The sequence below is a fragment of the Ursus maritimus genome, unplaced genomic scaffold (assembly GCF_017311325.1).
Source record: "Ursus maritimus isolate PB19 unplaced genomic scaffold, ASM1731132v1 scaffold_19, whole genome shotgun sequence".
NCBI classification, from domain to species: Eukaryota; Metazoa; Chordata; class Mammalia; order Carnivora; family Ursidae; genus Ursus; species Ursus maritimus.
Window position 1 is genome coordinate 39,208,940 of NW_024424341.1, and position 21,898 is coordinate 39,230,837.

Below are 21,898 nucleotides of genomic sequence, written 5' to 3' on the forward strand. Positions count from 1 at the left end.
TTCTGAATAACATTTTGTAAGACATAGACAGTGACTTGTGAAATGTAAACAATTACTAATTTTTTTGTTCTATTAATACGTATTGATTTCATGTTTGGAGAAAATTTCTGAAATGCAAGGTAAAAGTACCTTTGTCTCTGCACTTCTAAAATTGTTCACATAGTCGTGGTGTGAATGTCTTTTATAGGATATCAATAAAATTTCAGTGTTTTCACAGAAATGCCATTTCACTTTTTTTCTTAGACCGTATTTTCCCTGAGTGCCAAATGCAAAATAGAACTGTATTCACTACCACCCTTTCTGGTTTGACTGGAGTGCCAGTGAAGGCTGGGGGGAGGGGGGCCTGTGAGGCCAACCACTGATTGTGGTTCCTGTCGTGGGCATCAGGCTCCAATGGTTCTGGATGGTCAGCTTTGCACTGGGGACCTTGGCACTCAGCCCGGGATAGACCCGCCTCGTACATCCCAGGTAAAATACAGGGGCTCGGTACTTCTGGGGGGCATTAAAATATTTGTACTTTAGTATGTTAAAAATCTATTTCAAGTAAAGCAAAAGTTTTACCTATTTTATATAAAATATATATGTATACCTTATTGATGAGTTTAAAGAATACCCTTTATTTACATAGGTGTGGCAGGCCTGCCCTGTTAAGGAGTCCCGGCGTAGGGGGCAGTCTGCTGAGCCTGGCCGCCACGTCTCCGCCTGCTAATTTAGCAAACATCCGTCACTTCAGAGCCCCCACCCAGCGAATTGAGGAGGTCTACAAATAGCAGTATTATGAACATCTGAATACATTTTTTTTTCTTAAGGAAAACATCAGGAAGAAATAACAAATATTGCTTACAAAAATAAATTCGTCGTGGCTCGGACTTGGCTCCGGGAGGCTGAGCTCGTCACTCTGGAGTCTCCTCCGGCGGCACCACTTCCATGAGCATCTGGAGGTGCATGGTGATGGGCCCTGGAGTAAAAGCCAGTCAGGAAGTGCGGTCAGAGAGCTGTAATGAAAAGCTGGCTTCACCTCGTTTCTCGGTTCCTGCCCCGCGGCTCAGGGGACGTGGGCTGAAGGTAGTCGGAGCCATGCTGGGAGCTACGGTGGCTTCCCTGGAGGTAAGTTATTTCCTAGGGAAGCTCTAGGAGCCTGCTAACGGTTTTCCTGCCACCAAACAGTGTCCTCTGGGTAAGGTCGCACAGCTCACTTCTGTGTCTGTGCGTAACCACCACTGACGGAGAGTTGAATATTGAGTTTGAAAGCCCTGGGCCCGCATCTTGCTTAAAAGCTAGATTGTTCTTTTCACTTCCAACCAGTTCTTGTAGGGAGCAGCTTGGCTAAGACCCATTTTATACCCTTAGGTTGTGTCATCCTGGCTAGATTATCAGTATGATCAGATCTAAGGTCAAGGTCAGAGGCGGGGTGTGGGGGGGGATGGCTGTTCTAGCACTGAATGTACTTTCCTTTCTGCAGTAGTGTGCCTGCAGCCCTCTCTCAGCGTAGGGCTTCGATCGGAGTAAAGAGGCCGGGCGGTGGGGAGAGCTTGTTCAGGAAAGGGAAAATCCCTGTGGAAATATAAAGCCCTATTTCGGGTGTGGTTTCACTTGACTAATCAACATGAAACAGACTCTCTCTTGCTTATTATAACACCGCTGTCGGGTTTCACAGGGGAGGAATGCAGGCCACGCCAGGATCTGAACGGCCCAGGTTGGAGAAGGGCGTTCCCAGTTCCCGCTGGCTCTAAGTCTCAGGGTCACCCTCACCGGCGTCCGGTTGGGTGTTGCTCTTTTGTACCCTGCATGTCTCCCTGAATTGCATATATAGACAGAGGTCGAAGCCCCAGAGGAGTGCGGAGGGGACGGCTGTACTTCCTGCTCTCTGTTCAGACAAGCTGAAGGAGAAGGGGCAGATGTTGGATCACATTGACCCATCAACATTAGGCGGCTGTGGTATAGATCCGGAGTGAAACTGCACAGCCTGATTCCTGCCTTGTAGAAACAGTACAGGGAGAGGGAGACCAAGAAAAGGGTCTTCAGGTGATGGATCACTGATGGCCTTGGCCCCTGATGGCCACGGGGTGCTGGCACTTCCCTGGGGTCGAATCTATGGTGTGGACTACGGCACCGTGAATGTCTCTGTGCTGTACTCAGAGTTCCCTTGATTGAAAGCGGTGAGCAAGAGCCAGGGCTTTGGCATGGGAAGGGTCAGGCCCTCGTCCCAACGCTGTCATGTGTTGGGTGTCTCTGGGATGCTGCTGGGCCTCTCAGCAAGGGAAGGTGGTGCTCTGGAGGTTGGACGCACAACCATGTGAATATGCTCATTGGTACTGAACCATACTCTTAAAGATCATTAGGGTGGTCAATTTCATATTATGTGTATCTTACAATAAAAAAAAGCAGATGGTGATTTCCCTTCCTACTTGTTTACAGTAATTGAGTAGAACAAAGGCAGAGGCCACAGGTGGACCCCAGAGGTGTCCCACGGAGGAGAAGGTGAGATTCGCTAGCTGCACGAGCTCCTGTGATAGGTGAGGTTGCGGGATGCGGTGCCTGTCTGTGCTTCCCTAAGAGAACAGTCCCTCTGTTGGTACTTACTTGAGATTTTCTGAGCCCATCCAAACTTATGGTGGACAAAAAGGAAGTAAAATATAAGGCCACTCAGTATAAATAATACACAGTAGAGGTACTCCAATGCAGGTTGGCTGACGATCGGGGCCACAACCAGAAACACGGATATGAGGGTCACCAGGATGGGGATGAAAATGGGCACCTGCAGACAAACAACATGGTGTCATGACCTGGCCATGTGCATTGTCTTCCCGAAAATTTTCATCCCAAACAAACGCTGTTACAGAATGTATATCCATGACTCCATGGGCCCATCCTCCAATTTCAATCGTTTTAAAGTAATTTTGCCAATCTTTTGTCATCTAGTCTACCTTTTTTTCTTTTCCCTGGAATAGAAAGAAAATGTCAGACATCGTGTCATTTTACCTGTGACACCATTCAGTGTACGCCTCTGAGGAGGACTTTGTTTTTAACGTGTTCATTCCCTGCTCTCTCTGTTACTTTGTCATTGATTTAATGTAGGAATTGGACGATTCATCCTAACACAAGGTCTTAATTCTACTTTGCCTGAGAACTTGCTCCTCTGTCCCTCAGATGTCCCGCACACAGTCGTAGTTGGAGCCGTGTGCTTCCCTTGTAACACATCACGAGGCCCTTCACGTCCCATTGTCCCATTTCCGAATCACCAAGGTCAGTCAGTGGGTTCAGGGGCCGGGGGGGAAGCCAGTGCCGCCACATCGTGACTCCTCCCTCTTCTCCAGGGAGCTCTTTCCTTGCCGCTGGAAATGGGACTTAGAAACCATAATCTGGGGGGTCTGAGTACTCATTGTTCTTTTACAGGGACAGAGAGAAAATATTTTTTTTTTAAGAAGGGAAAAATCTTATAAGTTCATACTGATATTTCCAATTCATTGCATTTTTCCCTTTAGACTTTTTTTTCTTACACTTCTGAAAATCTTGTTTCTTAATGGCTTTAGCATAGTTACTCACTTGCTTTATCCTGTAATATGCCCATAATAAGTAGCCAGAAATAACTGTACCAGTCCTACCACTACTATAAGTATGGTATGAAGTGTAAGATTTCTTATAGTTCTTTTTAACCTCAGACTATAACCCATAAGGGAGATTCATTCAAAATACTGCCCTTCAGTTTTTCCCTATGTGGTGTTGTCCTTTACTTGTCACAGAGTAAGGTTTCTTATCTCCATTTGTTTTCAGTTTTGAGGGATTTGTTTTTTCCCTTTTATCTTAATTTTTAACATATTATCATTTAAAACTTTTTATTGATTTTGCTTTTCTCAATTATTTGTTTTTGAGAATAAATAGAAGTGCATAGAAGCACAACCATACACGCACCTGTTCGTCTTCTGCTACCCCCAGAAAAAAAGCTCGCAAATACATAATTGATAGTTTTGCACTTGGCTTTTTCCTATGAATATATTCCAGAGAGAGTGCCGTAGTAACACACAGACCATGACTCCTCCGTCGTTTCCTGCCGCGTCCCACTCCACTCTGTAGATGTATCATTTATTTGACCAAGTCTCCCATTGATTACCTTCTGGGTCGTGCTGAGCCTTTTGCTAGTACAGCAAATGCTGCAGTAAACAACCTTGGATATATTTCATACTTTTGCCAGTATTACCCTGGGGGTAGATTACCTCACAATGGGGTGGCTGGGCCAAAAGATAAGTGCAAATGGAATTTTGCCAGATGTTGCCAAGTCCCCCTCCCCCCCCATAGCGGCTACTCCATTTGTATTCCAGCTGCCATGTGCGAGCAGCTGCTTCCCCGTGGCCTCAGCAGAGCGCAGTGGGGCCAGAGCGTGGGATCTCTGCCGGTCTGACGGGCAAGCGGTGGCACCTCCTCAGAACTGGGGCCCGCGTTCTCCTGTTACGGGGCGGGGGTGGCTCGGTGGGGTTCGTCCGCTTCATTTGTAAGTGTCATTGCAGTATCTCTCTGAACTGTCTTTTCATATGTTTGTTGTTTTTGTTTGTTTATATGTTCTGTCCATTTCAGATGTTGTTAATTCCCATCTCCATTTTAGGCACACTTTAAATGAAGGATATTAGCCCCCTTTTTGTGATATTATTGCAAGTATTTTCCCCATCTGTTATATATATGTGTGTGTTTTAACTTCTCTTTTTTTCAACGCCTAAATTTTTATTTCATTGGGGTTATGTTTGTCCATTTTTTCCTGAGTACTTACAGATTTTGAGTCATAGGAAAGATTTCCCCCATTTCTGGATTACAAAGCAATTTATATATTTTCTTCATGCATCACCATAATATTTACATTTTAGAACCTTCATATTTTAATATCCTCTTTTCTGTTTTGTTCGCTATTCTTACATCACTGTGAACTTTGTAATCAACTCCTGCAACTCTAGAGAAAATTCAGATGCATCGTGATCTTAAATGTTTACATTAAAAAATGGTGACATCTTGGGGCTCCTGGGTGGCTCAGTTGGTTAAGCATCTGACTCTTGATTTAGGCTCAGGTCATGATCTCAGGGCTGTGAGATCGAGCCCCAGGCTGGGCTCCTTGCTGCGTGTGGAGTCTGCTTAAGATTCTCCCTCTGCCCTTCCCCACCGCCCCCCCTTTAAAAAAACAACAAAAAATAGTGGCATCTTTAGGACACTGGTTTTTCCTAAGAACAGGTGTGAATTTTCACTTGTTCAAGTGCCTTTTCTGTCTTTCAAAAGAATTCTGCTACAACTTAGAGGCCTCACCTCTTGTTAAGGTTCTGGCGAGGCCCTTGTTTATTATTTGTTTTGGGGAATGAGGTGCTCTCTTTGACACCTTTTAATTGGATGTCATTTGTATAAATAAAGGCTATTGATTTTAGTGTATTTCTTTGCCTTTTTTTTTTTTTTCAAGTAGGCTCCATGCCCAGCATGGAGCCCAATACAGGGCTTGAACTCACAACCCTGAGATCAAGACCTGAGCTGAGATCGAGAGTCAGACAGTTAACCAACTGAGCCATCCAGGAGCCCTGTTGATAGAAATAATCTGAAAAATCAATAAAACAACCTGTACCTAACTTTTCACTTTAATTTTTTTTTAAGATTTTAAGTAACCTCTACACCCGACGTGGGGCTTGAACTCACAACCCTGAGGTCAGGAGTCACATGCTCTACTAACTGAGCCAGCCAGGCACCCCTGTAGCTGACCTTTTAAAAAAAATGGGACAAAGCACAAACACAAAGAAGAAACAAAAATGGGGAAATAATCTCCAGAATATAGGAATTTAAAAAAATCATAAAACTAATTTGTACAACCCCATATAAATAAATGTGATGAAATGAACAATTTTCTGGGAAAATGTAAAGTTACTAAAAGTAAGCCCAACAGAATCAGAATTCTCAGGGAAGTTCCAAAAACCAGATGATCCAATTAAGAATCTTAAATTCCCTTTTTTGTTTAATTCCTTATACACTCTTTTGGTTTTCTTTGTTCTTTCTCTTGCTTTTTGAGTTGCTTATTTGTTTTCAGTTTTAATGTTGTATTTAATGCAATGAAACTCCCTCAAAGCACTGATCATAGATAATGTCTTATTATTTTTAGGAATTTATGTACTTTCATTTCCTATTGGACTGAAAAGTTTAACATGAATTGCCTGTTTTGCATTATAGACAGAGAATGTGGTTTGTCTTTATTACTGATTTTTTACCAAGGTTTTCTTTGGGGCATTTGTCAGTTTTCAGACATGCGCTGTACGCACTTGAGAAGGTGCATTTGCTCTCTTGGGGATTCAGAGTGTGGAACGGTCTCTAAGATCTGCTTTGTTCTGTGAGGGCTTGTCACCTATACCGGGGAGATTTCTGGGTCTGTCTTGGACTGAAGGGGGCCACGTTAAAGCGCACTGTGAGGGTGTGTGTCTGTGGCTTCTTGTACTTGCTGACGTTTCTGCTTCATCACAGTGGCTACCGTGTGACTTGGTGAGCAGGTTTTCATGCCTGCCATCTCTTTCTTGTGAATTTTAGCCGTGAGCATCGCTGACGACACTGAAGTGCCTGTGCTTTGGGCAGGAGAACTGTCATCTGCTAAGATCACAACCCCTGCCTTCTGTGTATTTTCATTTGCCTGGTAAGTCTTTGCTTATCCTTTTAATTTTCTTACAGCTTTGTAAACCTGTCTGAAGATCTTCTCCCTTTAATGGTTGGTTTCAGCTCATTTAAACTAAATAAGCCAGTTTATTCATGTAACTGATAAGTTTGGGCTCCACACTGTTTCTATTCCCATATGCAGGCTTCTGCTTATTATTAGTTTATGCCCTTAAACAGGGACATTCTGCAGGAAAACTCTCACCTGAGGTCTATTTCTCTTATTTTATTCTATTTTACTTATTTATTTGACAGTACAAGCAGAGGGAGAAGCAGGCTCCCTGCTGAGCGAGGAGCCCGATGTGGGGCTTGATCCCAGGACCCTGGGATCATGACCTGGGCCGAAGGCAGATGCTTAACTGACTGAGCCACCCAGGCGCCCCCCATTTCTCTTATTTTATATAGGAAAAAAAAAGATGATGTATCACAGGAAACCCCAAGTTCCTACCCAATGTCCTCAGATATAACTATAACACAGTAAATGCATATAAATACCCAATGTGCATTATACCAGGAAATAAACTGCTTAAAAAGTGATTTCCTGCTGACCAAGCAGTTATCACAGTTGTTAACAAGTGGTTACCTTTGACACAGTGACACAGTCTCCCAGCATGAGTGACACGTGACTCTCACTTGGGGCGCCAATAGACGATTCTGACTTGTCTTGAATTTGGAGTGCAATTTGAAACTTTTCTCTCACGTCTTGAAAATACCATTTTACATTTTGGGATTTAAATATTAATAATTATCAAATAATTATATTAAGGGGTACCTGGGTAGCTCAGTTGGTTAGGCGTCTGCCTTCGGCTCAGTTATGATCTCAGGGTCCTGGGATCAAGCCCGGCATTGGGCTCCTTGCTCAGCAGGGAGTCTGCTTCTCCCTCTGCACCTGCCCCCCACTTGTGCTCTCTCTCAAACAAATAAAATCTTTTAAAAAAAAAAAATAAAAGACTCAAACTTCATTTAAAAAATAATTAAACCAATAATTAAATAATTATAAGTTGATAAATTATAAAATAAGTATTGGTTTAATAATTTTCCCATATAACTAGTAGCTAGAAATAGTATAAGAGATTTATAGAGTCTACAAAGTTTGGGGTGTTAAAAACTAATAAAAACAAAAAACCCTAATATCCATTCTACCAAGAAAATGTTAACCAGGAAGATACTCTGATTTGCTTCCCTACTGGAGTCTTAATATAGCGGGTCTTTTATGATATGGTCTCTTGTGAGCGTGTGTGTGGGTTTATTTTGGATATATCTTTTGGGATCTATAAATGCTGTTTTTGTTCTGAGAGTTGCTATTATAAATAGTAAATATCACACCTTACTCTCTTCTTTTTCACATACTATGATAAACGGTAGTAGAATTAGCCGGGGGTTCTTCTTTCCTCCTCCTGTCTAATTTTAGATGGTAGCCTAGGGCAGTTTCCTCGGCATACTTTCCTTTACTGGCACACTTTCATATGCTTTTGCTTCCATTTTTGTCACATGACACTGTCAGTGCTTGATACTTGCATCCTTGTTGTAGCCCCTTTATCTCCCATCATTTAGGCCCGTTCTGTAGTGAAGTGTATTCATCTTGTGCCGACTGACTTTGTGGTTTCCGAAGCTTGTTCTCTAGGTGATTCCTCCTGAAGGTCTCATGGAACCATCCATGCCTTGAGGTGTTCCATATTGATAACTTTCTTTTTTTTAAGATTTATTTATTTATTAAGGGGGGAGAGAGAGAATCCACAACAGACCCCCCACTGCGCACAGAGCTGATGTGGGGCTCCATCTCACAACCCTGAGACCATGACCTGAGCTGAAACCAAGAGTTGGCTGCTCAACTGACTGAGCCACCCAGGCGTCCCTTGGTAACTTTCTTCTTTGAGGCCAGTTTGGCTTGTATTTTCTCTCTTTGAATACCACAAATATGTGCTCCACTGTCTCAGGGTAGGAAGTGTTGCTGATGAGAATCCGGACACCTATATTAATTTCTTTCCTTTATAAGTGAATTGGGGTCAGGGGAGGGCATGAAAGGAGGAGTGGATCCCCAAAGCTCCATAATTTAATCACTATATTTCCCTGTTGCCCCTCCTAGCTCAGGTTCTCCAGTAATTTCGTATCTGGTTTGTTGGTTCTGGTCCCCTCCCACTCTCCCACCTGCCCCAGGAAATGTTTCTTGAATTACAGTTCTCAAGAATTCTCTTGCTTTGGGGCGCCTGGGTGGCTCAGTCAGTTAAGTGGCCAACTCTTGATTTCAGCTTATGTCACGATCTTGCGGTCATGGATTGAGCCCCATGTTGGGCTCCTTGCTCAGTGGGGAGTTGGCTTCAAAATTCTCTCTCTCCCCACCCTCAGATAAGTAAATCTTTTAAAAAAAACTTCTGTTGCTTTTATTTCCCCCCCCACCCCGGGAACCCCAATTTTACATGTGTTAGACCTTCCTTTCCCTATCTTCCTTATTTTTCTCTCAAATACTTTTTGTTTGAGGGATTTTGTGTCGATGAAAAATCTATTCCACGTCATGATCTTGCCTGCGAGATGAGCTAAGGTGGGACTGCCAAACTCCATGGCTCAGCTCACTCCAGAGACTTGGTGACAGTCAAGCTACAGGGCCAGAAAGACCACTAGGCACATTTCTGAAACAAAATCCTAAAGCTAAAGACATTATTTTGTTCTTGTCCTATTTCTTTAAGCACTCAGCTTTCCTACCTTGTTCTTATACCTGCATTTGTTGTAATTCAATAGTACAGTTGTTAACAAAATAAAGCAAAAGCCTTTAACGTAAGCGAGACAAATTCTTTTTTGCATTGGCATATAGACCCACTCCAGCTGTGCAGAGAGGTGGCAGGGAACCCCGGTTTGCAGATGCAGATTATTAGTGGCTGCCCGCACAGGAATGGGTCTGGAGCCAGAATTCAGGAGCAAACCCCACTAAACTGTGATGTTCAAGGGAAGAGTAGAGTCAGGTTGGAAATAGAAAGCATGCCCCTAGATTTTAAAGTACTTACTTTTAATCCATCAAGAAATCAAAGCCACGTGTGACAGGTGGGGCACAAAACCTACCTTGATAGGCCTTTCCAGGTCTTTCTTTGTAAACCTCATCACAACCAATCCCAGAATGGTCAGGCCATAAAACAGCCATGCGGCAAAACTGAAGTAATTGACCAGTGAGTTGATGTCACCAGGGATGATATAAATAGTCGCTATGATACCCTAGTGGAAGGAAGCGTGGATTCTTAGGTCATTGGTACATAAAGATGGATCCCTGTCACCTCACAGGAGACTGAAGAAGTAGTGTTTCCTGTGAATGAACATGTCAGCATGAAAGAAACCTATGCATCCCATTGGAGTTGGGGTTAAACCAGGCTTTGGCTGTGGTGAGTGTTCTCCCTGAAGCCTGATGGAAAGGACTTGGAAAATTTGTGACTCTTTGAAGGTGCAATTTTAAGCAGGGGAAAAAACAAAATAATGCGTGTATGTCACACCAGCTTTCTGATGATAAGTGTTCCTGCCAGAGAGTCTTCGTCAGGGGAAAGGGCCCTGCCTGCACTGCGACACTCAGCTGTCTTAGCCTGGCCTGGACCTGCCTTAGCTGCATGGCCTACTCCTAAGGGAGTAGGCTGATGGAGAGTAGTGCTTCTCCTTCGGGGTGGAAGGAGTCTGGCCCCGAGGCTGGGCTTGGACGGCCCATAAGGGCCAGGGACAGTTGCACACAACCAAGGACTATCCCCCACTGAGAAACTCCAATTAGAGGACGTCAGAGGGCCTCTACTGTGCAAGGACGCCATGACATCTAGACAAGGGGGCCATAAGGAGAAGCACTTAACAGTAGCCACCTCATAAATGCCTTATTCTCCTTCCCTGTAAGCTGGTGGGGTTTTGTATAGTTCGTTACTGGGGACCCCGACATACAGATGTACATGTAAGGAGTGCAGAGGGTAGAAAGTTGGAAGAGTCAGTGTCTTTCACGGACAGATTGAGAACAAAGAGCAGACATTGGGCAATGTTTGAATTGTCATGGGCTTTTTAACCTACCTATTTCATGTCGAGGAGCGAGGGAGCCTGGGCCATGGGAAAACCACTGGGCTTAGCAATACCTGGTTCCCTCAGGGCCCCTCTGCATTTAAGGGGGTGTCTGCTGGCAGAATTCATACTTACATAAAAGATGATGGCAGGGGCTGGAGTCAGACGCCTGACGCTGATGTAGGAGAGCACTTTGAGCATATGGCCTTCCCGGCCTGCCACGTACACAAGTCTGAAAAAGCAATAATGGAGCCCCTGTGGGTGGGCCTGCCAGCTGTTGTACCATCAGGGGGCTTCGCTACAAAGCCGCGGGGAGAGGGACTCAATGGGAACTTGGCATCTTCAGTGGGAGGCGGTCTCGGGGAGGTGAGCGAATTTTGGGGAAGTGAGAGGTGGTTAAATGCCCCTGAGAGCAACACATCCCGGTGCTGTGGGTCACCTACGCAGGGGAGAGCAGGGGGCTGGCTTGGGGTTTGGGGAGGACCTTTCAGGAGGAGACACCTACCTACTCAGTGTCCTCAAAGTTATGCTCTCACATAAGGGAAAACCTGGTCTGGGGCCAGTGGACCCCCCATGCTTGGAGCCCCTGACAGAGGCAAACACAGAGGCACCTGGCACTTCCTAAATCCACGCTGTACAGAATTTCCATATTAAAAAAACAACCCCAAAAGATGAATCAAGAATGTGTCAGTAGATGCAAACAAACGGCTTAGTCCCCCCACTCCCAAGAACTCCTGGTGATTCAGTCATCTGAAAGACTATGTTTAAAATGTTGAAGAGAGAAAAGGAAAAAGCCAATTTTTAAAAAATAAATTACCATAATTTAAGAATGTAATCAACAGCTGTTAATCTAGGTTCAGAGTGAAAAAAATACATTAGAAACTAGATCTGATACCACCTCACACCAGTCAGAATGCCTGAAATTAACAAGTGAGGAAACAACAGATGTTGGTGAGGATGTGGAGAAGGGGGAACCTTCTCATGCTGCTGGTGAGAATGCGAGCTGGAGCAGCCACTCTAGAAAACCATATGGAGGCTCCTCAAAGTTGCAAATAGAGCTACCCTATGACCCAGCAATTGCACTACTAGGGATTTACCCCAAATATACAAACGCAGTGATCCAAAGGGGCACCTGCACCCCAATGTTTATAGCAGCAAGTCCACAGAGCCAAACTATGGAGAGAGCCCAGATGTCCATTGACAGATGACTGGATAAAGAAGATGTGATATACATACAATGGATTACTACTCAGCCATCAAAAAATGAAATCCTGCCATTTGCAATAGTGGATGGAACTTGAGGGTGTTATGCTAAGTGAAATAAGTCAATCAGAGACAATTATGATCTCACTCATGTGGAATTTAAGAAACAAAACAAAGGGAAGAGAGGAAAAAATAAGACAAAACCAGGAAGACAAACCATTAAAAGACAATTATAGGAAACAAACTTAAGGGTTGCTGGAGAGGAGGGGGTCAGGGGTGGGGTAACTGGGTGATGGATATTAAGGAGGGCACGTGATGTAATAAGCACTGGGTATTATACAAGACTGATGGATCACTGAACCTGACCTCTGAAACCAATAAAATACATTATGTTAATTGAATTTAAATTTTAAAAAATAAACAATTTTTTAAATTTAATGCTCTAATTATCATGATAAAAAAAAAAGATACTAGATCTGAGAGGGGTGCCTGGAGGGCTCAGTTAAGTGTCTGACTCTTGATTTTGCCTCAGGTCATGATCTCAGGGTCATGAGATCAAGCCCACATTGGGCTCCATGCTCAGTGTGGAGTGTGCTTGGGATTCTCTCTGCCCCTCCCCCCACTCACGCTCTGTCTCTAAATAAGTAAATAGAATCTTTAAAAAAAAACATACTAGATCCGTCTATTTAAAACTACATATTTGAGGGCCGACTGGGTGGCTCAGTCGGTTAAGTGTCTGCCTTCAGCTCAGGTCATGGTCTCCAGGTCATGGGATGGAGCCCCATGTTGGGCTCCCAGCTCAGTGGGGAGTCTGCTTCTCCTTCTCCCTTTGCCTCTCCCCCCTGCTTGTGCTCTCTCCCTCTCTCTCAAATGAATAAGATCTTTTTAAAAAGTAAATAAAACTACATATTTGAAATTTGAAAAAGACAAACACAGCGACAACTTAGTTCCCAGAACAAGCCAGTTGAAACTGGGAGGAAAGCAGTCGCCAGATGGAGAGAGGCGGACTTCAGGTGGTGCTGTGACCTCACGCTTTAAACCCTAAGAGCTCACAAACCTCTCCGTAAATTCCACGGGCTCAGAAAGCAAGCAGGACTTTTGCGACTGGACACAGTCACTGCAGGTGTGGCTGGAGGGCTGAGCAGGCAAGGAGGAGTGGAGCCATGGACATAGGAGCACTGGTTCTTCCAGATGTTACCTGAGGGGGTTTGGGAAGCCTTCCTACTCACAGTGATAGCACAGGACAGGGCCCTTTGTGAAGCAGAGCGAACCCAGCATACTGGGCGTGATAATGATGGCATTCAAACCAGGAGGAGAAAGGATGGACTACGGATAAATAATATCAGGACAACAGGTAGAGGTTTGAGGGAGAAAAGTGAGATTTACGCCTCATATCAAAATATATTCCGGACTGATCAAAGAGCTAAAGTAAAATGCTGGAAGAAAACATGGGTGGGTATTCTTGAAAGGAGGAAGGTTTCTCTATATGTGACCTAGAAAACTCAGATACCAGGAAGTAAAAATCTTTGGTGTGACCCCACAAAAATTCTACCCAACATAAGTCATAATTCTGGCCAGGCCCCAAGCTGCACAGGTGCAGAACCAGACAGAACTAATTCAGAATGGATCATAAACCTACATGTGAGGGCTACGTCTATAAAACTTCTAGGGTAAGAGAAAATCCTTGTGACCTTGGGTTGCATGAAGGCTCTTAGATATGACAACAAAAGCATGACACGTGAAAAAAAAAAAAAGTTGGGCTTTGTCAAAGTTAAAAACATGCATGTTTCAAAAACACCAGGAAGAGATGAGAAGACAAGCCACCGACTGGGAGAAATTATGTGCAAGTCAGATACCCGATAAAGGACTTGTGTCCATGATATGTAAAGAATTCTTACAACACAATGAGATGACAAACAGTTCAATCTAAAAGTGAACAAAACTTTGCGTAGATATTTCATCAGAAGATATATGAACGGCTAATTAGCACATGAAAAGATGCTCAGTATCAGTAGTCATTAGGGAACTGCAGTTACAACCACAGTGACATGACTAATACCCATTAGAAAGACTCCTCAAAAAGACAATGCCAAGTGTTCCCAGGTGGAGAAACTGGACCGCTCATGCACGACTTACGGAAATTAAAGTGGAACCACCACTTAGAAAACAAGCAGTTTCTGTAAAAGTTAATCACAAATTTACTGTACGAGCCAGTGATTCTACTAGGAAGCTACCTAAAGAAATGAAGACGTGTCCACACAGACCCGCGTGCGTGAACGTTCATAGCAGCGTTGTCCCTAACCGCCCAGAAGCGGAGCAAACTCCACGAACTGGTGAATGCATAAACAGAATGTGGTATATCCATTTAATGGGATACAGTTCAGCAGTTACAAGGAATGAGGAGGTACGTGCTATGACATGCGTGAACCTCAAAAATAACACGCTAAGTGAAAAAGCCACATGCAGATGACATGGTGCATCACTGCATTTAAAGGAAATGTCTAGAAAAGGCAAAGTTACAGACACAGGAGCGGGTCAGTGGTAGTCTAGGGCTGGAGCGGGAGCAGGGATGAACTGCAGTTAGGCAGGAGTGAACTTTTTGGGATGATGGAAATGTTCCAGAATTGGACTGTGAGGACATTTGTACAGCTTTATAAATTTACTGAAATCACCAAATTACATAATTGCAAAGGGAGTTTTATAGTATTTAAGCCTCAGTAGAGCTACTGAAATTGTGTTTCTGTATGAGCAACAAACTTACCAGAAACTGAAATTTAAAAAATACCATTTACAATAGCACAAAAAATAGGATTTTTTTTTTTAAGATTTTATTTATTCGACAGAGATAGAGACAGCCAGTGAGAGAGGGAACACAAGCAGGGGGAGTGGGAGAGGAAGAAGCCGGCTCATAGCAGAGGAGCCTGATGTGGGGCTCGATCCCATAACGCCGGGATCACGCCCTGAGCTGAAGGCAGACGCCCAACCGCTGTGCCACCCAGGCGCCCCAGGAATTTTTTTTTTAATTTGAGAGCGAGCGTGAGGGAGAGCATGAGCCAGGGGGAGGGGCCGAGAGAGAGGAGAAGAGACTCCCCGCTGAGCAGGGAGCCTGACTGGGGGCTCCATCCCAAGATACCAAGACCATGACCCAAGCTGAAAACAGATGCTCAACCAACTGAGCCACCCCAGGCACCCCCAAAATATGAAATATTTTGGGATGAATCCGACAAAAAATATGCAAGAGCCATATATTGAAACTACTCAGGAAAACACTTTTGAAAAAAATTAAGACCTAAATAAAGGGAGAGGGTCCTCGCCCTTAGATGAGAACAATCAATACAATTAAACCGGCAGCCCTCTCCAGACTGATCTACAGTTCACCACAGCCCTGATCAAAATCTTTGAGGGCCTTTTTGTAGAAATTGACAAGCAGATTCTAGAATTCATCTAGAAAGGCAAAGGACCCAGAAGAGCTGGGCGCTTCTGAAGAAGGGAAGGTGTTGGACCGGCAGTGTGTGTGCTTTGACAGGGCTGCCCTAGAAGAATGGTTTGGTGTCTGTCGCGTGTCAGTGTATAATCTTTGGCAATTCCACTCTCAGAAATATATCCACTCAGGACACTGGACAACCGGGCAAGGACATGTTCCAGAATGTTCCCTGTGGCAGTGTTGATGAAAATAAGCCCCACTCAGCCCATGAGCTGAGGTTATGTGAAATTGTGCTATGTCATAAAATGGAATACAGTACAGCCACTAATGGTCTCTGGACCAGGAGGGTCTGGAGGGTTGGCGGGGCTGTTTGTGTGAGTAACTGTTTGCTGTCGTGCACAGAGACAGTTGGGTAGTGACAAACTTCCATGGCTTGAAAGCCTAAAATGTTACTCTCTGATCTTGATTATGTATATATTCATAGGAGATGTTCAAGAACTATCCGTAAGTGACAAACAGGACAAGATGTGAAGTACCACCAGTGTGCCAGTCACTCTGTCACCAAACTCACCCTGTGCTGAAGTTGGCGGCACTGCTCCCTGCTGCCGAGGAGCGTAGGAGCCTACCGCCAGTGGGGCCGCCATGCCCAGTGCCAGTGTGCAAGCTCGGCTACACTTTTTGCTCCCTTTCCAGGACTTCGGGTTTTCTTTTTTTTTAGTTTTTATTCAAATTCCAGTTAGACTTTGGGTTTTCTGTTATGCCATGCAGTGTTAACCTGGCAGAGCCCTAAGGACTTTCGCTCCGAGTCTTGTCTTCCTCAAGTGTGGGATGGGCTCTGCTGCCCCCTGCCCCCCCAGGATGAGTGCAGGGGTTCCCTACCTGCCAGCCGTGAAGCAGGTCCCATTGGCAGCACCGATGGTGGAAAAGGCCACGAACAGTGGAACCACCCAAGAGGCTGGATAGAGAACACGGTCGCCAAACGTCTGCAGAGAGAAGCAGAGGAGTCCTGAGGGTCTTGCATGGCCTGCAGGAGCCGTGGGTCCCAAGGAAGCTGCTGGGCCCTGCCTGGGCACGGCCACTGACTCCCCTCCAGGAAAGAAGAAAGTAGACAACCCCTCGGGAGGAAAACAACTTAGCCTTTCTCCCCCGTAGTGCAGGAGAGCGGACTGTACTGACTCCATCCCTGGCCCTCCATCTTGCTCATGTTTGCTGGATGACCTCTCTTAGGGCTACATGTTCAGGGTGCCTTGGGGATTAATATCTATACCTTAGAAACGCCTGCCAAGGTCGGGATGCAGGGAGGCTTGTTTTGGCCTCCCAGGATTCTGTTAGAACATAGTCTTTCCCCTTCCCAGTGCACAGGTGGTGCCACAAGATCTAATTAAAGGTTGGCTGTCAGTGGGGTGCAGGCTAGCCCTTTGCTGTCACTAGAGTGCCCTTCTGCACACCACCTCATTCCATGAAATCTGTGGACTAAGGTCCAGACTTTGCAAAGAATAACTGCACTGAGCCTGGATCAACCTCCACCTGATTCCCCTGTCAGGAAGTTACCCTGAATAGAACCATGTATAAACTATATGGAGTCGTTTTTGTCTCAAAGTGCCTTCTCAGTTTGAGGGATACTTTACTGTCCCTCCCCAACCTCCTAACACAGAGTAACAGAAATCTTCTCTCCACCTGTCCCTGTCCTAATTTTTCATCATTTCAATGTCCTTCCAACACCCCGGCCCCTCGCTTCCTTGACCCCCCTCACTCAGAACGACCTTGTTCTCCCTGCACCTTGCCCACCTGTCCTTGTGACAGGTGACCTCATCGTGACCAAGACATCGCTCCCTGCTCCCCGTCCCTGTCGCCTGTTTGCAGTTCATTTCCTGTCCCACCCTAGCTCCACAAGGCCTCCAGCATGTGGACACCCCCCCTCCTTTCCTACTGACCCTCACCCCCATCCCCGTCATTGAGACCCCCCCCCCGCCCAGCTTGATTTCCCCAGTTATTATAATTCCCTCCTTTGATCCCTTCCCTGCACTTTCTCACCCACGTCTGTGTCTGTCAAAACCCCACCCCTAGTGAAATCCAGCCCTGCCCCACCTGCATTCTGTGCCAGTGCCCGGGCCACACACCGAACCGGAAGGCCACCAGCAGGTGGGTCTTTGCTGCCGCCCTCAACTGCTCACTCTGCCCGTGTCTAGACGATTATTTCCCTCTTCCCCAGAGGGTACCTCAGCTCATTTAGGGCTTCCCACAGACCCCAGCAGCCACCTGCCCAGACCGGGCACTCACCACGGCCACCGCCTGGGACTGCAGGAGCTCGGTGGGAGTCATCACAGTGAAGTAGGAAACATTCATGAGGATGTAGCAGCCTGTCACCAGCGGGATCCCGATGATGATGGCCAAGGGCAGGTTTCTGGGAGGGGCAGGGACCCAGGGTCAGACCAGAGCATCCCGTGAGAGCCTCACAGGACTGCTGTTTCTGTCCTGTCCTTTCTTCCCACTGGCTGGCCGGCCCTCCACCTCTCCTTGTAGTGGGTTGGGGTCCCAGCTGCCACAGCAGGGGCTGTGGGATGTGACATTGTCACATGAGAAAGAACGCTCCTGCTCTCAGACTCCAGGGCAGTGAGATGGAACTGTTTATAAAGCAAAATCCACCCGAGATAAAGTTGGGGTTCATCCATCCTCCCAGTGACTATTCCACTGCCCAGAGCACAGCCAAGCTCTAATGAGCATATGGAAATGAGCCACTGGGGAAGCATTCACAGTCCGGAAGGGGGGCCGCCTCTTGCATGGGAGAGAGAAACATGCTTGCTGGCCCAGCGTCTCCCACCTGACTCAGCTCTCTTACCTGAAAGGGTTTCTAAGTTCTTCCGTGATGTAATTGAGTTGATTCCTAGGCAAAGAAAAGTAACATGAGTGACCTAACTTGGACCTCCTTTGCCAAGATCGTGAAACACACAATAAAGGCTGGCCTCATTTCAGACTCTCCACCACAGAGAAAATTCTCCGGCAGGAATTCAGGGTAATTGCTTGTGGAGAAAGCCCCGTGATGGGGGGGGCTCCCAAAGGTCTGCATGTCTGTCAGTGAGAAGTCTTTGTCCTCTGTGGGAGTCGTGGGAATTTGCCGAATTATCAGAAGCAATGAGTCCCCAAGCTGCTTTGAAAAACCAGAAGGTTCGCTGTCTGAAAGGAGAATGAAAGCTGTTCTGCATGAGGGGAAGACCAGTGTCAGAGAGGGTCACGCTTCTTCCCTCATCGACTACGCCTCCTATTTCCACGGCTGAAACGGAAGGGCTGTGGAATATTCTTGCCATGTCGAGAGCCTGGGCAGCCCTGACGGCCTCCCATTCCGCGAGCCTGTCTGTGTCCGATGACGCTTCCGGCCCGGGCCACCACTGCCTGCCCTCGGGCCACTCTGCGGGGCTGGGGAAGGGGCAGGGGTTTCGGTGTCTGTGGGGTCCAAGGAGAACGAGGGGGGGTGCTGAGCAAAATGGAGATGTGGAGGTGAACGTTAGGGCCCCCCCAAACCCCAGGAAGGAAGGGTCCTTGCTCTCCTTGGTTTCAGTCTAGTAGCCTGGGACACCCCGACCAGATGTGTGTGGCGTCTCAGAGGGCCTTACCATCCGTCGTACGCCCAGAGTCCGTTATAAAATGCCAGACTGATGGCTCCCACAGACAGTTGTGTGCCCTCAAAAGAATTCTCAAAATTCCTTGTATTTCCTGTAATTAAGCCAGACAGTGAATTGTGGGTATCAGAGGACCAGACCGGGACCCTGGCTCATCTCTGGGCGACAGAAGGGCCCGACTCGGGCCCTCAGGTTACCACACAAACTCTGAAAAGCAGGGAAACGACAGGGCTTCCTGAGAGGCCCCCGGAGCACAGCCTCTGGAGGACAAGGTGGTGGGACCCGCCCTCCCCGTCTCCTCCGCCCGCGGTCGCGGTCACCTTGGGCCAGGAGGACCAGGCCGCTGATGATGATGATGGCCACGATCACCAGCTTGGCCGCCGTGAACACGTTCTGGACGTAGCTCCCCAGCCGCACGCTCAGCGAGTTCACCGTGGTGATGAGCACTGGAACGAGCGGGGGGCGGGGTGACGTGGTGCGCCCCTGGGTCTCCCGCCTCGAACCTGCCCTCTCCACCGCCTCATTCATCGAGTGCACCGCAGGGACCGCCCCGGGCGCTCTGCCAGGGCTTCGGGCCCCCAGCAGACCTGGCCCCGCTTGTCACCGGCACTTCCAGGCCCACCGGCCTCTTTCTGGGCGCAGAGGAGCCAGAGCCCCTCTCCCCACGTCACCCGTCTCCCCATGTCACCCGCGGCAGGTCCTTCCTGCCCCCTGACCCGGGCGTCACACTCGGGGACTCACGGATGGCAGCGGCAGCCAGGCATTTCACGACAACTTTGGGGGGCTCGCAGCCTGAGTAGAAGGGCGCGCACACATACTCGGAGAAGCTGAGGCAGATGATGGCGAAGGACGTGGGCTTTATGACGAACAGGCTGGTCCAGGAAAAGAGGTAGGCAGGGATGGGCCCGAAGGCCTCCATCAGGTAAGGGTACTCGCCCCCCGACTTGGTGATCATCGTACCGAGCTCCGCGAAGCACAGGGCCCCTGGAACACAGAGAGGAAGGGGTCCCCCCGAGGCCCCCGGTGAGGCGTTGCCCTGGTCCGAGGGAGCCCCTCCCCTCCGGGCCCCGCGCACGGGGCCACCGTGGCCCTCTCCTCTGACCGCCCTGCCCTGAGTTCTGGCCATGGCTCATTTCAGCGTGGCCGATCTACACCAGGCGCCCACAGGTGTTGAGAGGGATCCCAGCCACGGCGAGGCCCAGGGCGCAGAGGGTGCCCACCTAGCCGATCCCCACCTACCACCGGGACAGCTCGCCGGGGAGGGCGTCTTTATTACCCAGGGTTGCAAGGACCCCGCAGGCTGCCCATATGATGAGACAGGGCCCCACGGCTTCCGTGTTGCTGAGCACAGACTTGGGGGAGATGAAGATCCCTGAGCCGATGATGGTGCCCACGATGATGCAGATGCCGCTGAGCAGGCCCACCTGGGATGTGGGGGAGGGGAGGGGGAGGGGCGTTCGTGTAGCTGCCCTCTCCCCCCACTCCCCTCTCTCAGTGCGGCCAGCCCCCCAGGCGCCTCAGGCCAGCGCTGTTGTAGCAGGTAACACCGGGCTTAGCTCACATCAAGTCCATTCATCCTCACCACAGCCCCAAGCGTTGGGTGTGCCCTTGTCACCCCCATTTTACAGAGGAGAACACGGAGGCACAGAAAGGTCACGGTACTGCCCAGGGCTGGACAGCCAGCGCAGGCACACCTGCAGGCACAGCCAGCGCAGGCACCTGATGCCACGCTCCTGACCTCTATCCTGACTGCACTGCACAAAGCGACCCAGACGGTTCTAAAGGCTGGTTTAGCAAACAATGAGGTCAGGGCTCTGGTCTGGGCCAGAGGCCTCACGGGGAGCAGAGGAGGGGGCAGGGGGAGAAACAGAGGCTTCCAGGGACAGGAACACTCAGAGGCTGAGAACTTTCTCTGATGCCATTTTGCAGGGTGTGAGCTTCCTACCAACAAGCCCCCGCTCAGACACAAACCATACCGTTCCATCCCTATGACATTTAGGAACAGATAAAACTAACCTACAGGGATGAAACTCAGGGCTGGGGGGCCCGCCCGAGAAGGGGCAAGAGGGAATTTTCTAGGGTGATCAGTTTGTCAAAACTCATCAAACTGAACACTGAAGATTTGTACGTGAATTATACATGAATTAAGGGAAAAAACCTTTTTTAAAAGGGAGACAATGTGTGACTCGGGCCCCTACTTAGAACGTCAGCCCTCAGCAGCCACCAGGCCTGAGTTCTGGAGTCATACATGCTCACCCTTCTGGGCAGAGGCTGGGCTCAGGGTTAGAGCCCAGTGAACAAGGAAGGGTCTGTGGCTTGCCAGCAAGGGTCACACACAGTTGGGAAGGGCCCTGGGAGCAGGGTCAGGTCCCATTCTGGCCTCAGGGTTGGGGTGCACTAGCAGGACAGTCTTGGCTTTTCTCCTCTAATGGCTCATTTAGCTGACCAGCCTGGGAGCCCTCCAGAATCCTTCCTCCGGCTGAGGTCTGCATTCACCCAGAAGCTGCCCAGGTTTAGGGATGAGCTGAGGACACACCTACGGTTAGCTCTGCGCTCTTCAGTGGGCAGCAACACCCATCAGCCAACTTCTAGGGACCGCAGATCCCAGACCAACCCACAGTCAAGCCATGCCATCCCCCAAATTCCTTCTCCATCCCCTCTGCCACCAGGCCTGGGAGCTCTTGGAGGCTCTGCCCAGAGCTTAGCCCACTCATCGGACCCTCACAGCCATCCTGATCTTGTTCTGGGACTCTCCCTTCTCAGCCTGTGAGCTTGAAGCTGACCCTCCACGCCCATCCGCCTGCATCGAGCTCCGTTCTGTCTGCATTCCCCGCCCTCCAGAGCTCCCCTTCCTTGCAGCCCCAGTGCTAGCCCTGAGTGACGCAGTTCACCCCTAGAGCGCAGGCACCTCCAAGTCCAGCCACTACTACATTCCATCTCACAGGGGTCATCCACATCACACCCATGTCACACTCGCCAC

At 48.0% G+C, this 21,898-nt stretch overlaps 1 protein-coding gene across 4 annotated transcripts in view; it reads right to left on the bottom strand.

The window, feature by feature from the left end:
- SLC7A9 (solute carrier family 7 member 9) overlaps positions 1–21,898 on the bottom strand; it is a 30,141-nt gene that overhangs the window by 5,788 nt on the left and 2,455 nt on the right. For 2 of the 4 annotated variants that reach the window (XM_040633697.1, XM_040633696.1), the window contains exons 3-13: positions 20,195–20,342; positions 19,660–19,902; positions 19,239–19,364; positions 18,913–19,012; positions 18,141–18,185; positions 17,582–17,705; positions 16,181–16,284; positions 10,810–10,906; positions 9,715–9,864; positions 2,584–2,758; positions 845–958 (exon numbers count right to left, since the gene is read on the bottom strand). In XM_040633697.1, coding sequence (XP_040489631.1) covers positions 894–958; positions 2,584–2,758; positions 9,715–9,864; positions 10,810–10,906; positions 16,181–16,284; positions 17,582–17,705; positions 18,141–18,185; positions 18,913–19,012; positions 19,239–19,364; positions 19,660–19,902; positions 20,195–20,342 — 1,377 coding nt within the window. In that variant the 3' untranslated portion in view covers positions 845–893. Of the gene's footprint in view, positions 1–630; positions 959–2,583; positions 2,759–9,714; positions 9,865–10,809; positions 10,907–16,180; positions 16,285–17,581; positions 17,706–18,140; positions 18,186–18,912; positions 19,013–19,238; positions 19,365–19,659; positions 19,903–20,194; positions 20,343–21,898 lie in introns of those variants that run through there. The other 2 variants (XM_040633694.1, XM_040633695.1) reach the window with 1 other exon arrangement.